This window comes from Musca domestica, unplaced genomic scaffold (genome assembly GCF_030504385.1).
Source record: "Musca domestica strain aabys unplaced genomic scaffold, Musca_domestica.polishedcontigs.V.1.1 164, whole genome shotgun sequence".
Lineage (NCBI taxonomy): Eukaryota > Metazoa > Arthropoda > Insecta > Diptera > Muscidae > Musca > Musca domestica.
Window position 1 is genome coordinate 435,892 of NW_026712225.1, and position 16,576 is coordinate 452,467.

Here is a 16,576-nt window from a genome sequence, read left to right on the forward strand (position 1 = left end):
CGTGCCACCCAAGAATGGTTACAAAATGAGGTTCCTCGCTTCATTTCCAGTGCACAATTGCCACAAAAATATCCGGATACCAATCCGTTGGACTATTGTGTCTGGAGTATTTTGAAAAGCGAGGTTGGCACTAAAAAATACCAAAGTGTCGATCACCTCAATCAAGCGCTTCGCCGGGAATGGGTCAAAATACCGCAGAGCAACATTCGGGCAGCGTGTGACGGTTTCATTGGCCGTTTAAAGGCCATAATTCATGCCAAAAGTGACCAATTCGTATTCGAAAAAAATCTAAACTTATTCTAAGTTTTGATGCTATTTCCGATATTTTTGCCTTTTTCGATAAAATTAAAAAAAATAAATAAAAATTATGGCGTCTGACTTTGTTGTTGTTTTTTTATCTCACCCTGTAAATTGGAAATTTCAAAACATTCTCTCTTTTTTAATAAACTTTTTTTTTATTTCAAATCAAAATTTCTTTTTCGCTTTTTTATAAATATCATATTTGCCTCTTTCCTGTAGATCATCATAGTAGATGTGGTCCTGATAGATTTCATCGCGATGATACATATTTTGATAGCCTTTCGTTTTGAAACCTTTTTTATATTTCTTTGATTGGGCGTAGAATTTTTCCGATTTATCCAGAGGACGATTAGGTTTGCCTTTGTGAGGCAGTTGTAACTTTTTCAAGACATTTTTGGTTGCCAAATATTTCAAGGGACTATTTGGAGAGGACCTCCTATCTTCTTTATCTCTTTCCTGTGATTCAGATGAGTCGTCATCTATGAAATCCATGTCCATTTGTTTGGAATTTGTTTGCTTTTGTTGTGGTTGGGAATTATCTCTGTATTCCTTTTCCATTGATTTGTCGGTGGATATCCTTGGTTTTTGCAGTGGTTTTGGTAGCATTTTCGGCTTCATCATCGACGAACCGGAGGCTTGGGAATCATGCACCTGCACCGCCTTACCATTTACAGTAATTTTAGCCTCCGAAGCCGAGGCTGGATGGTCCAAATACAGTCGGACATTAGTGGCCTTGTATTGTTCGGTTATTTCCGTTTTCGGTCGCTTGTAGTACTCCTTCGTTTTGGGCGGCTTCTTGACTAGCATTACAATTTTCTTGGGTTTTCTCTTTTTAATTTTTATCCATTTCACTTCCTTGGGGGCCTTGAGATTTCTGTGTTCAGCTTTGCTATGCCCATTCTTTTTCGCCGTGCTACCCGTCAATTCTACCACCGGTTTTATTTTCTCGCCCTTATCCTTCTCCTCGTCCTTGTAGCGGCCTGCAATTGTACAAATATCCATATCTTTGGGTTTGGGTATCTGCAATGAGGACTTGAACGGACACTGCAGTATATAGTATTCCTGGGTCATGTTAGTACGCCTCACAGCCGAGATGGGTAGACGATAGTAGGAGTGTAAATTTCGTTCCACAATTATACTCTGCACCACGCCCAGTTGTTGCATGATACCGATCCATATTCTCAGAGCGATCCATAGTTTCATGGACATGTTTACCGTTCGCAAGTTTACAATGAACTTGAGCTTCCGTTGAAATGTAATACCATTTTTATGTTTTCGCTGTAGGATCAACGCTGTGCTGATAGTGGCAGCAGCAGAGTCGCCACGTCCATTTGGTGTGGAAGTAACACTTCAATGATTTTCCACCGATCAATGTTGGTCGGCAGTGGTCTTCATGTTGGCCCGACATTATTGCATAATAATGGGTTTGTGGTTTAACGCCTGTTTTTTGGTGGTCTTCTTCTTCTTGTTTTTGTTTAATGTAGGTGCATTATTTTGCACGAAAGTTTGTTTTGATTATTTTCCGAAGCCACTGACATTTATTATTTCCACGGTTTTTATTTCGAATTTAAATTTTAATTTTTTTCCAAAAAAATGGGGATACAGTGGTATTTAAGGAAAGATTGGAAGGATATAATCTTTCATTAAGGAGATTAATTCTATATGGAAAAGTTGTTATCGACATCTTTTCGATACGGAAAACTTGTTATCGACAACTTTTCTATACGGAAAAGTTGTTATCGACACATTGTGTGTAAAATTGTTATCGACTACTTTTCTATAGAGAAAAGTTGTTTTCGACAACTTTGCTATAGAGAAAAGTTGTTATCGAGAGCTTTTCTATAGAGAAATGTTGTTATCGACAGCTTTTCTATAGAGAAAAGTTGTTATCGACAGCTTTTCTCTAGAGAAAAGTTGTCATCGGCTACTTGCCTATAGAGAAAAGTTGTTATCGGTAACTTTTCTATAGAGAAAAGTTGTTATCGGTAACTTTTCTATAGAGAAAATTTGTTATCGGCAACTTTTCTATAGAGAAAAGTTGTTATCGGCAACTTTTCTATAGAGAAAAGTTGTTATCGGCAACTTTTCTATAGAGAAAAGTTGTTATCGGCAACTTTTCTATAGAGAAAAGTTGTTATCGGCAACTTTTCTATAGAGAAAAGTTGTTATCGGCAACTTTTCTATAGAGAAAAGTTGTTATCGGCAACTTTTCTATAGAGAAAAGTTGTTATCGGCAACTTTTCTATAGAGAAAAGTTGTTATCGGCAACTTTTCTATAGAGAAAAGTTGTTATCGGCAACTTTTCTATAGAGAAAAGTTGTTATCGGCAACTTTTCTATAGAGAAAATTTGTTATCGGCAACTTTTCTATAAAGAAAAGTTGTTATCGACAACTTTTCTATAAAGAAAAGTTGTTATCGACAACTTTTCTATAAAGAAAAGTTGTTATCGGCAACTTTTCTATAAAGAAAAGTTGTTATCGACAACTTTTCTATAAAGAAAAGTTGTTATCGACAACTTTTCTATAAAGAAAAGTTGTTATCGACAACTTTTCTATACAGAAAAGTTGTTATCGACAGCTTTTCTAAAGAGAAAAGTATAGAGGAAAGTTGTTATCGACACCTTTTCTATAGAGCAAAGTTGTTATCGACAACTTTTCTATATAAAAAAGTTATTATCGACAACTTTTCTATACAAAAAAGTTATCGACAACTTTTCTATACAAAAAAGTTATTATCGACAACTTTTCTATACAAAAAAGTTGTTATCGACAACTTTTCTATACAAAAAAGTTGTTATCGACTACTTTTCTATACATAAAAGTTGTTATCGACAACTTTCCTATACGTAAACTTTGTTATCGATACACTTTTTATACGGAAAAGTTGTTATCGACACATTGTCTATGCAAAAAAACTTGTTATCGACAACTTTTCTGTAGAGAAAAGTTGTTATCGACAACTTTTTTATAGAGAAGAGTTGTTATCGACATCTTTTCTATAGAGAATAGTTGTTATCGACAACTTTTCTATAAAGAAAAGTTGTTATCGACAACTTTTCTATAAAGAAAAGTTGTTATCGACAACTTTTCTATACAAAAAAGTTGTTATCGACTACTTTTCTATACATAAAAGGTGTTATCGACAACTTTCCTATACGTAAACTTTGTTATCGATACACTTTTTATACGGAAAAGTTGTTATCGACACATTGTCTATACAAAAAAACTTGTTATCGACAACTTTTCTGTAGAGAAAAGTTGTTATCGAAAACTTTTTATAGAGAAGAGTTGTTATCGTCATCTTTTCTATAGAGAAAAGTTGTTATCGACAGCTTTTCTAAAGAGAAAAGTATAGAGGAAAGTTGTTATCGACACCTTTTCTATAGAGAAAAAGTTATTATCGACATCTTTTCTATACAAAAAAGTTATTATCGACACCTTTTCTATAGAGAAAAAGTTATTATCGACAACTTTTCTATACAAAAAAGTTGTTATCGACAAATTTTCTATACAAAAAAGTTGTTGTCGACTACTTTTCTATACATAAAAGTTGTTATCGACAACTTTCCTATACGTAAACTTTGTTATCGATACACTTTTTATACGGAAAAGTTGTTATCGACACATTGTCTATACAAAAAAACTTGTTATCGACAACTTTTCTATAGAGAAAAGTTGTTATCGACAACTTTTTATAGAGAAGAGTTGTTATCGACATCTTTTCTATAGAGAATAGTTGTTATCGACAACTTTTCTATAAAGAAAAGTTGTTATCGACAACTTTTCTATGCAGAAAAGTTGTTGTCGAAAATTTTTTATAGAGAAAAGTTGTTATCGACAAACTTTCTATACAAAAAAAGTTGTTATCGATAACTTTTCTATACAAAAAAGTTGCTACCGACAACTTTTCTATACAATAAAGTGGTTATCGTCAACTTTTCTATACAGCAATAAGTTATTTAAACATTTATTTGAAATACATATTCACAAATTCGATTCAAAATATTGACAACTCAATTTCAACACTGAACACTATTTGGCTTTAGTAAACCTAAACTAAACGGCTACTTTCTACATTATTCTACATAGAAATCATCGTAGGATAGTTTATCAAAGACAGGTGCAGCTAAGCTCTCAATGATTTGAGCCAATGCATTGTTAATACCTGGGGCCAGTTCCTGCCACACGTCACTCCAATTGTCATTGATTACATCGTTAATGGTTTTCGACAATTCCGGGCTTCCTTTGACCAAATTGTCCATTTTGATAAAGAGCCTGCAACAGATAAATTTTGATTTGTGCCGAAATAAATTCTGTAAAAACTTACTTTTTCGGTATCATAACCGCCTTAATTTTTATAATCCTGATGTAATTTTTACCATCGCTACGCTTTTCTAATACCACCTTGGCTTTGATGTTCACCTGATTGTCGGTCATTTCAAAATACCCCGTACCTTTGCCATCGAGCGCCAGAAGTAAAATGCGACCATCTGTTTCATAATCGCCATTGATAACCAACTTGGGCAATATGAGATTTGCTTCGAGATTCTTGGGAGACTTTGTCCAACCCGAAGTATTCACGATTATTGAATCCTCAAGACCCTGACTGGTTAATTGAATAAATTTAAAATTCAACTGTATCGGAGATTTGTTAGAGGCTCGGGCCACTGTAATGTTCTTCAGTTGTAACCCGGATATTTTGGGCATACCAAAGTCGGGATTGCCATTGGAGTATTTTTGCAGAACTTCCATGGTCTTTTTGCCAACGCATTCGTTGTCGGCAATTTTGCATTTGGCTATGTCGGAGGCTGAAATTTGGAAAAAATGATAAAGTTTATCGATATAATTGGTGATTCATCATCTTCTATAGCTATGTTCTCAATTTAGTGATTGTTTGAGGTCAACTTCTCGACTTATAACCTTTCCAATTTTAAACGGCCACTATTCGAAAGTAGAGTTTTGAGCTTATTTATGACTTGTCCTCGTTTTTAGGAGAAAGTAGGCTATGATTTATACCAGAATTTATTGAAGTCTTTTCGAACGAATTAGACTTTTGAACCAATTTCTATATAACTCCAACATCCTCCATATAATTTCAAGCTTTAGTTTACATCTAAAATAATTTGTCAGGATATTTTTAATATTTTTAGTCACAATTTGAGATATTTTGCCAATGCTGATCTGTCATTATGATCGTTGGAAAATGGGAAACTCTCGGCCGGTTTTCCTTTCGGAATTCCCTAAAATTTTCACTCACGTAAATCTCCGGCATTTGAACCGACTATAAAACACACAACAAAACTTATCGATAACAATGTTTTAAAATACATTTTCTATTTTTTAGTATTTTATCTTATAGTTTGTAATATTTTAAAAGTTATTCTTTGTCCGTTTAACGATCGAAATAAACTTGAAAATGTTTCAGAACTTCCTTTCTTTTTATAGAAATCTTAAAATGTTCTACTTAATAAATTATACTTTAAAGGTCAATTAAAAACCTATTAAGTTAAGTGTGGACGGATGTTATGTGAGAGCATTTTTACCGCGTTGAGAATTAAAAGAGCTTAAGTCCATGGAATCTACACTCAAATGTGTATTTAGTGATTTCAGGTATTAAGCTTTAAATTCGTAAAGCTCATGTGTACTTATGTAAATTTGCTACCCAGCAAACCAAATGTCACACATAGGACAAATGTCAAAAGAAACATTCAGTTTTAATACATATTTCTTTACACTTTGGCTTTTTTCAATAGCTTTTTTCATATTTTTATATCCTCCACCATAGTATGGAGGGTATATTAAGTTTGTCATTTTGGTTTTAAAACCTCAAATATATATTTTAGACCCCACATAGTATATATTCTTGATCAGCATAAAATTCTATGTCGATTTAGTGATGTTATGTCTGCAGGACTTTTGGTATTGAAAGTGGTCTCTATTTTCGGTATTTTGGTTATTTAAGCGAGATAAAAAATGCAACAAAGCCAAACGCCATAATTTTACATTTTTTGTTTTTGAATTTTATTGAATGAAAGCAAAAAATGTCGGAAATAGCATCAAATATTAGAATAAGTTTAGATTTGTTCGAATTGATCACCTTTGGCACGAATATGGCCTTCAAACGGTCAATAAAAGAATGTTGCTCTGCGGTATTTTGGCCCATTCCCGGCGAAGCGCTTGCTTGAGGTGATCGACACTTTGGTATTATTTAGAGCCAACTTTGCTTTCCAAAATACTCCAGGCACATTAGCCCAACAGATTGGTATCCGGAGATTTTGGTGGCCATTGTGCGCTGGAAATGAAGCGAAGTATCTCATTTTGTAACCATTCTTGGATGGCGCGTGCTGAGTGCGATGTTGCTAAGTCCTATTGGAATGTTCAAGGTCTGCGGCCAAAATGTTTGCGTGTCCAAGGCTTTAATACACCTTCCAGAATATTTTCGCGATAATATTCGGCATTTGTTCTGATACCACGGTTAATACGGCGTTAATACGAGCGGAGATCGACCATTGGCTGTTATGGCGGCCCACACCATCACCATGGCCGGCGCTTGAGTTCTGGTGGCCAATCGAAGGTGCACATATTCAGCTGACCTATTTGGCAAGTAAACACGATCATTTTGTTTGTTTACAAACTGCTGGCAACTAATGTTTCTTCATCGGAGGAAAACCAAATTCGGCAGTTCACCACTTTCGGCCAAGCGAAGCAACTCTTTAGCTCTTTTGAGTCTATTTTCTTTCTGTTGCGGTGTAAGTTCTTGCACTTTTGGAATTTCAATGGCTCATTTTTCAATATTTGCCGAATGGAATATTGGGATATGTTCAGCTCATGAGCCATTTTTCGGCAATTGCGACGTTTCGCGGGTTTCGATTAAATCGATTCTTTACTTTTCGAACTATTTCTGCGGATGTTGCTGTTTTCTTCCGTCCTCTTCCTTGACTTCGAGTGGCTTAGAAATGACAGCAGTCTGAAGTTGGTTGCAGTTTTTTCATCTCACCCAGAATTCACCGAAAATGTTTGGTATTTGAAATTCAATTTAATTTTTTTTTTCAAGTTTCGCATTTGACTTTGACATTTTTTAACAGATTTTATTTTGCCAGAATTGCCAAATTTGTTCGAAATCGTAGAGGGTATTCAAAGTTCTGTCCGACCAAACTTACAGCTTCTTTTTTTGTACTTCTGGTAATTTTAGCAAAACTCTGTAGTATTTCCATGGAATCTGAACACCAATATCATCACATTTCAGAAGCCCTATTTTTTAATGGTCTGGCTCCGCACATTGTTCCAATGGTACACGAATTTCACTCTATAAATGGAGAAAGTTCAGCATCTGTTTGTTCCAAATACTCTAATACCAGAGCTCACTTTTTTTCGATTTTACTCACGAGTGAATAATACTCCCGAACGGGTATTGCCAAAGAGTGTGAGTTTTATACAAAGTTTACTCCAGGTGACTTCTGTTTAAAAACTGTAATGGGATTCGAAATGCTCGAAATAGAGTAAGCGTTTACTCCAGGAGTAAATTTGGCTTAACGTCTCTGTAGGAGATAGATACTTTACTTTAGGAATCACCCCAACCTTCCCACATCACATACAACTCTGGGTAGTTATTGTCGTTATTATCACTGTCGAAGCCCCCAAGTTAAAAAGTCTCCTTAATTAAGTAAATGCACATTCCTACACATACTACAACGGTATGACAAAAAATAAAAAGAAGCTCGATAAGAGTAGAATCAGCTCGATTTCGGGAGAATTTCACTCCCAAAAGTTTTTTTCTCTGAATTCCAGCGATTTTCGCCCTCTACTCGAATTCGAGCAAGCATTTCGGAGCATGATTGGATGCGATACTAACACCCATCACATTTACTATTGAAGCCGTAACAAGGAAATCATAAATAAAGCCAGAAGAACGATGCTTCATGTACGGATTTGAATGCTTATAAGGCAGTCTCCAATAAGCACAAGACTGAACTGACTGTTTAGCATGGGACTTAAGTTGAGAATACATAGAACAAGTTTTTGCTGCCTTCACCTTTAGGTTAGTTTCAGTGCATCTAATGATGTTGCCAGTTTTTTTTTTAATACTGCCCAAGATCCCCCAATACAGTATCAAGCAAGATGATGGTACTTGGACTTAATCCGGCCTTAAGGCTTAATCTTCTCTCTGGCATCCACTTTTCCAGCCAATTCCCCACAATAGAAGATACCATTTTGATCTCTCGCTGTCCTTTAGTAGGCTTGTCTTTTAGTAAACTCTTGGATCCATTCTCATTCTGAACTCTAATAGTTCGCTTAGCTGGGTAACTTTGTTACGCCGTTGTAGTTGTGTAAAAAGCCGATTGAATCTGTGCAATTAAGAATTAGTAAATTAATCTTATTAACTTCGAAGGAATGCTTAACCACCCAATTCAGATAGAAAATTAATGCATTCACTTAGTTTTCCGTTAAGATTGCAAAACGTGCATTGTGTTTTTTTTATTCTAAAGGGTTTTTGAGTCACATTAAATGGGCGCCTTGTAGTTCCCGTGTAATATGTATTTTAAAAGGCGAAACTTCTTCTCACATTCTTACATAGAGTTCGTGTTTTTCATAATCAATTCATTTGCAAAGAATTGCAATTCTCTCTTAATTGTACTCTTTGTTTTAGGATTGAGTTAGGGAGATTTATTTGAAATGAACGAAAATTGTGTCGTACTACGAAAGAGTAATAGATCATATATATTCCGCCAAGCTTAATATTTAATCAATGAATAACCTCAAGACCTGATATATGATTATAAAAGATAATAAGATGATATAAGTTATTCATTATTAATTGCTGAATTATGATTTATATTTCCATTTGCAATCGCTTTAAAACTGTTTACGTTTTGTTGCACGTGGAAATATTATTTTTTTTTCAAATGAATGTTTACGAGAACAACTCCGCCAGATCGAAACGTGCCACCAGATAAATTCAATACAATTGTATTTAATACAAAACAATGACTTTGGATCATTGAACATACTCTCAGTTGTTGTTCAGACATCATTGAAGAGTTACTTGTTTTTATTTATTAGAATTAATCAGAAAAGAGAACTGGCAGAGAAAATCTATTTTTTTGGATTCTCATCAGTGCCTTTAAACATTTCTTAAAAATATTTCCTTTAGGAGTTATTTAAGACATCTTTTATACCCTCAGCTATATGGCTAGAGAGGGTATATAATTTGATACGGCCAAAACATGCCTCATCGAAATTACGGTTTTAGGCCCTAGGTCTCTTTATACCAAATCCGTTTCAGGACATTTGGAGTTAATCTAGCGATATCCGTCCGCGGTCTGGCTGGCTGGTGCGCACTCTCGAAGGGAGTATGTGCTGTGGTCCAAACTTGTTACATCGTAATATTATTATCAAATTTAGATCGAGTTCGGAGATAGGTAATATCGGTCCATTCCTTTTGGTACCCTCCCCACAAAAGTTCAACATTTCCAAAAAGAAGAGAGAAGGAGAAAGAGTAGTCCGATTTTACTCCAACTTTGCCTATCCTAATATTTAATAAAATCAGTGCTAGGTCTGGTGTGAAAATGGACCATATCGGTCCACTCCACCAAGTACCTTCCCCAAAAAGGTTCAAAATTTGAATAATTATAACTTTTATCAAATGTTATGTAAGTGTCCGATTGTCTTTAAATTACACACATCATAATATTTTTTATTAATCCAAGATCTGGTGTAAAGATGGAATATATCGGTCCACTCCTTTTGGTACCTCCTCCACAAAAGTGTCGAAATTTTGAATGTTCATGAAACTCATAAAACGCCTAATTAACATTTAATTCCATACAGACTTTGTACATTTCAGTATTTTCATCAACACAAGATCTGTTATAAAGATGGTAGAGATCGGACCATTTCTTCTGTTACCCACTATTTTCAATACTTTAACCTGTCATAACTTTCGAAACAAGTCAGCGATGCTTTACAACTTGCTATATCTTAATATTTCTAAATATCTTTTGTTTTTTTTATTATTTTTTATTATTCGACGTTAGACTCCCATCGCAGAGCCCCTCTGGGCTAATCTCGTTTAAGATGTAAAAAATAAAATCATTATTTTTATAGATTCCTGTTTATTTACAAATACATGTTTATTTTATATATTCAAATATCCATTACAATTTAAAAACTTAAATAAAATCTATACTTAAAATTATTATTGATAAGAAATTATTAAAAGTTACAACAGATTATAGACTCAGTTAACCGCATAGCAGTTTGATTAAATGTTTTCAGATGTTTTATTAATCGATAGGTAACTACAATAGAGGAATACAAACTTCAATATAGGGGAACTTTTTTGTCACAGCCTTTACTATGTTTGTCTGGTTAACCACAAATTCGTAAGAATTGTTGGAAATTGGAAAAATAGAAAGCTCTGCAAAGGAGAGCGACTCCTAAAGATAAATTATGACAAATCTTTTTCTGAGAGTTTTTAAGTTCTTGCGGGACAAGTTCTTTCTTACAATAGGTGTGATATTACTCAGCAAGTTTACAGAGATGTATTTCCCTCTCACGTCCAAATATTGTAACAAGTTCTCGAAAAACATTCAGAAAATTTTGCAAATCAAGTACATTCATATGCACTTGACAGACATTCCGATGTTTTTTTGGCTGTAATTAAGACATTAGAGGCCAACCGTAAATTTGCAACATTTTCTGATAGGAGGATTACTTTTACCGCCACCTTGTATAAATACTTTACGAATAATCGTAAAATTTATGACATTTCTGATATGGAGATTACTTTGCGACACTTCCAACACTACATTGGAATGACACCTACAAACATTTTGCATTAAAAAGTCACATAGTAACGAGTCAGTCCTGTAAAAAGCCAAAGTCAAATACCTGACCTTTCGTACCAAAGTAAAATAATGACGTTTGTACAGAGTGTACGCATCCGAAGGTTGAAAGTTCGTGATTCAGGATCACCAAACGAAGGAAAAATATAATAAAATACTATGACATGTAAAAAGAAACTGTCATTCTGAAAACACAGACAATTTTTGCCACTCATGTGTCGCCTCTTTTTGGCCATAGAATTAAATTATGGGTTAAATTAAAACATAATGGTTAATTGGATAATTTGTATTTAGGTACGCCTGCCATTACTTGGTAATGGCTGTTTATGCTGGGTACATTTATAGCAATCCTATGATGTTTATATGGATTCAAGTTTAGATGTAGGCACAATTAATGGTTCTATCCTGATTTTACAGATTCCTGCTACAAGTTTCAAGTGTTTTTATTTGATGTTTACTAGGTATGTCCTCCCTTTGCAAAACTTTTCATTGTAGCTTCACTATATAGACCGGTGACGGTCTGCATTTAATATATTTTACAGGTTTCAGATGCAGATTCAGACCATTTAGTTCTTATTTGGCAATTACAGGATCTCAGAGAAGAGATTAACCCTTCCTGCAAAATATTTCCAATATAGATTAAATATTCGATTCTATATTTCTGTATTTGGAAAGTTTCAACCACAAATCGGTTTGTATTTGGGATATCGTATTCCTATTAAGAGATAATTTAGCTGTTTAAAATGTCCTGATCAATTTTCCAATTGCAGTTTGATATTTTGAAATCTTCGTAAAATTTGTCAAATGTAGATACAGATGTCGGGTTTTTGGGTGTTTCAGGCACAATTACAAACCGAATTTACTTCAAATCGGGATTATGTTTCCCAGAGTATAAGAAACATCCTTCAGAGAACTGTCCATATAGGTTCCAAATTTTGGTATAGATTGTTGTTGTTGATTTGTGTCACAATTTTCACTGGATTTTTTCCAAATTTCTTGTTGGAGTTTTTGATGGGTATTAGCTTCAATGCCAGAAAATTTCCGGCACAGATCCACGCCTTCATAAAGGCCCCAAATAACGGTACCTCCCAATATTCGGTAGTTTGATGATTTTAGCTACATTTTTCAACAGAACTTATCACAAACTTGGAGATCGTAATAGGCATCACCTTTCTGGCAGATAATTGGCCTGTAGAGATCCACGTTGTCGTATAGCCCATAGAAAATTAAAGAGGAATTTTTTACATTGTGCAAGTGTTTTTCAAATGGTGGAGACCGAATTATGGTGCTTATATGTGTACTTGCCAGAAGTTTGGCTAAGTTCGTAAATGGGCCATGTTGATTCACGTTTTCGTATAGCCCCCATATAACGGAACCTCCGAATATTCGGTATTTTGATGATTTTAACGACATCATTCACCCGAATTGTTTCAAATTTCGTACTCAAAGTTCGTAACGGATTCTACAAGCATATGCTCAAAAATTTCGTTCATGTCTTCGTATAGCCCCATGCGGGCTTTTTTTTTAAATTTTTACAAGTGCCTTCTAAATGGTGGGGGAACTTAGCTGCTTTTTTCCTTGTTACTTTTTTAAATTGTAATAGCGCTCATAGCAAATTCCAATCTTAGTATTTTGAAGCCAACGAATTTGATTAAATTGGTTTTCCTATGACAGAAAGTAAAAAGCTCGATTGGGCCGTACATGCGCCCTCTACTTGTTTATAAAAATCAAGTGTCAATTTCATTTAACTTATCGATTTATCGTCTAAACCCATTTCCTATAAGGAGTTTTTGTAGAACTTTATGGTGGGAATAAATCAAAAGTTTTTTTTTTTATAGAAAACAATTTTTTAAAATATTATAATGCAGCATTTTATTGAAGAACAATATTCGGAAAATGGAAGAGTATTGAAAGTTAAAAGAAAAAAAAATATTGTAAAAGTATACATACTCATATTAAACAGAGAGCAAAAATAAACATTTTTTTTTAGAAAAAAATAAACACTATTGATAAACCTTTTAAAAAACATTTGCCTTGTTTGTACATTAGCTATTAAAAAATTGATCCATTGAATATTGCACATTTCAATTATAATTTCATAACAAAAAATATATAATTGTAGGCATTATTTTAAGATCATTTCGATAGATCCAATTATAATACAAAATGGTATGAGGAAACAAAAAAACAATGAATATAATGCAATAGACTCCAAAAGATTTTGAAAAATTATCATTTTAATAAGTAACTTGTGGCAGTAAATCCATTTCTTTGAAATGTAATTTGGTTAGGATCAGCTGATTAAAAGAATCAGCTGTTTTGTTAATTATTAACAAATAACAGGAACATTAGATAATCCCAAAAGAACTCATTTTTTACAAAAATAAATGTTTTCATTTATGTGCATAAATTTAAATATAAAATTTCAAATGAAATTATGGCCAAATAATCTTTTTAAGACAATTTTCAAAAATACTTTTTTTTATAATTTTTTTCAATTTTGTTTTCTCCTGATAACATTTTTAAAACATTTTACAAATTTTTTCAAATCCTTTTCAAATCCTAAAGTTTCAATACTTTCAACAAATTTCAAAATACTTTTTTTAATAATAACATGGAGTCGTTTGCTATATTCATTGTATTTTTTCCCTAATTTTCAATTAGACTACTTAAGTATTTATTAAATTAACCTCAAGTCAATGGGCGGTTTTCAAAACAATGTACAATTTTTAAAACTCGAACTTTTGATAGTATATATAAAAATTACAATTTTTTCTTTATTCAACACCATCACCACCTCCGACTCCAATGGCTTAAGGATTAACATTTAACTCTTATTTATTCTATGTTACATGAGAGCTGTTCTGTGTGTGTGTATGTCTGTGTTTGTTTTTTTTTTTAACTTTGGTGATATGAAAATTCCTAACATGATTTCCGATCTACATAGATCTTCTTTCTATACAACAATGATATTTTCAAATAATAAAAACAAAAACTATGTCTTTCTACGAATTTTGATTGGAATATTGTCTGAGTGTCAATTCGGTTGATGTTAGCTAAGAACGCTGCAGTGGTCGTTGTCATCTCCATGGCTGGAATGGAAAATGGGATGGACCTCAACATCACATCTGTATTGGTTTTGATGGAAATTTTGAAAATCTTCATCATTTGAATCGCTGTTACTGCTGCTGCAATCTTCCATTTCGGCGGTGCCACCGAGTAATGGCTACGCATCCTCTTCGTTGTTGATGTCAACCTCGGTATCAGGATTGGTGGATATTCTGTAAGAACAACAAAAAGAAGGTGAATTTTAATTATGTTTTATAGCATTGAATTTTAAAAAGTATATTTTAGGTTAAAATGAAAACTTTGTGTTGTTCGTAAACTGACTGAGCACATTGAAGAAGCTTTCACCGGGAAAATATGGTTTGTAAAGAATATATATTTTTTTGTGTTCAAGCTTTTTATGTGGTGTTAGTCATTGTTTACAATTTTATCCAAGTTCATCAGAAGCTTTATTTAGTATAATGGAGTTAGTATAAGGCAAGCTTTTTTGTTGTGCTAATCAAAGCAGGGTTGCCGTTTAAATTTGTTGCTACCCCTATTTAAACTTAATGGCGACAATCGACCAAAATTGTAATATCTCTGGAAACAAGAACTGTCTAACGCCTTCTGACCATTTAAGGAAAGTTGTAACTACATACAAATCTAATAGGTCGATTTTACAAGGGTTTAATGTGAAATGAACGCACACCATGTGCTGTCGTCGTTACTCATGATTGGGTAATGATAAAGTTATTATTTTTTTTTCCATATGTTTTCAATGACAAAGCCAGTAGAATATTTAATTTTTTGAAATACACTCTGGGGGAAATGCTTTTTTCAGAAACGTTAAAGAAGTAAAAAGTAAAAATAAGATGGTAGTCTTGCAAATTCTGCATTATCTTATATCTATCTAAAATATTTGCTTCTTTATGGTTAACAGGCATGGATTTTCTGTTAAAAAATGTAAAAATTTATGTAAGCGTAGTTGATTCTCATTCGGGATCGAATATTTTTCTATGCTACTGGTAATGGAAAAGGTAGTTTGTTCACAAAACGTAGTAATGGGCAATTCGGTTTATGTGGCGCCCAAATGTTTGATGGATTATTATGTTGTACTTCATTACCTACGCCATAAGTGAAAAGTGAAAGTCCCTAAATAAGGATACTTAAGTCGAATTTCAACGCCTCTTTTTATATATTCGAATATGGTACATGTAGCAAAGTCGACTTTTCGTAATAGATTGTGAAACCAATTGATTTGGTCATACATGTCAAAAAATGCAATGCTTTACCAATTTCAAATTCAAATCTTCTTTGAAAATTCAAAATAAACAATCAATTCTAACTAAAACAAATCCTCAGCTGTTGAAAACAGCAAATTTAAGGTGTAGACGATTGGGTGTAGCCCCCATATAAGGATGCAGATTTTCGATATTTCCACATAAATGCGATGTTATAAGGCAGTTAGAGTATGTAAAACCTTATGCTGAAAAAAATGCTCAACATAGGTCTTTTTGGAAAATTCGTTGGAAAATTGTACAGTATAAGTCAATTATTAGGTTTATAAGTCAGTGCGATTAATAATTCGAAATCATAATAATAGAATCCCTCTTTAAATTTAGGTCCAGGAATGGCTTCCATATAACGATATCGTAAAATTGTAGATTTTCAAAGTTCCTACTCATAAAATTCACATAAAAGAACTGGTCGTTGACGACAATTTTTGGAAATTCTCAAAAAATAATCGGCCTATGCTTTTAAATGTTAACAAACTTGAAATAAATATGATAAAAAAATTTATTATAATCAAAGTTTTGGGCTAATAGGATGTTCCCCTTGCCATTTAATCTCATAAATGGCTCCACTATTTTCCATAGGGAGAAAATCTGTATATCCCATCATTTGGACTAGATCTAATATTGAAAAATATTTGGATATGCGGAAATCGGATACTGATTTACATTTCCAAAAGTTATTATTATTGATTATTCAGAAAATTTTTGAAAAGGTTTAGGTGGTCTAGAACGACTTCGTCCACCTACGCCCTGGTCTTTGCCTTATAGAAATGCTCTTCGCTTTACATGAGATATATGATTTTAATGAACTTTAGTCCCAAGCTTAGAACTCGATCTATGTTTACTAAAAATATTACAATGTCCAAGATAGAAACAATAGCATACTCCTTTCTAAGTCGTAATCATAAATCCATTTCAGAACCGTTTTGGGTGTCATCTAGAAAAATTAACGTTTCCATGTAAAATACACGAGAATTTGCATAACGTAGTTATTTCGGAGATTGCACGGTCCACCAGAACCCCCCAACCCGCGTATATCCTGACTTTCCTCGGAAAATTCGTGGATCGACTCTAATTGCTCTGAAATGGATT

At 33.5% G+C, this 16,576-nt stretch overlaps 2 protein-coding genes across 2 annotated transcripts; both read right to left on the reverse strand.

The window, feature by feature from the left end:
• Positions 1-455: 455 nt before the first annotated feature.
• On the reverse strand, positions 456-1,545 carry LOC101896301 (uncharacterized). Its single transcript, XM_020038437.2, has one exon. The coding sequence runs from the start codon at positions 1,507-1,509 to the stop codon at positions 466-468; it is 1,044 nt and encodes a 347-aa protein (XP_019893996.1). The 5' UTR covers positions 1,510-1,545; the 3' UTR covers positions 456-465.
• A 2,748-nt stretch (positions 1,546-4,293) lies between these two features.
• On the reverse strand, positions 4,294-5,721 carry LOC131801527 (circadian clock-controlled protein daywake-like). The gene is made up of 3 exons (XM_059120287.1): positions 5,558-5,721; positions 4,628-5,108; positions 4,294-4,575 (listed from the first exon to the last, which is right to left on the reverse strand). The coding sequence occupies exons 1-3, from the start codon at positions 5,628-5,630 to the stop codon at positions 4,377-4,379; spliced, it is 753 nt and encodes a 250-aa protein (XP_058976270.1). The 5' UTR covers positions 5,631-5,721; the 3' UTR covers positions 4,294-4,376.
• Between the last annotated feature and the right edge of the window lie 10,855 nt (positions 5,722-16,576).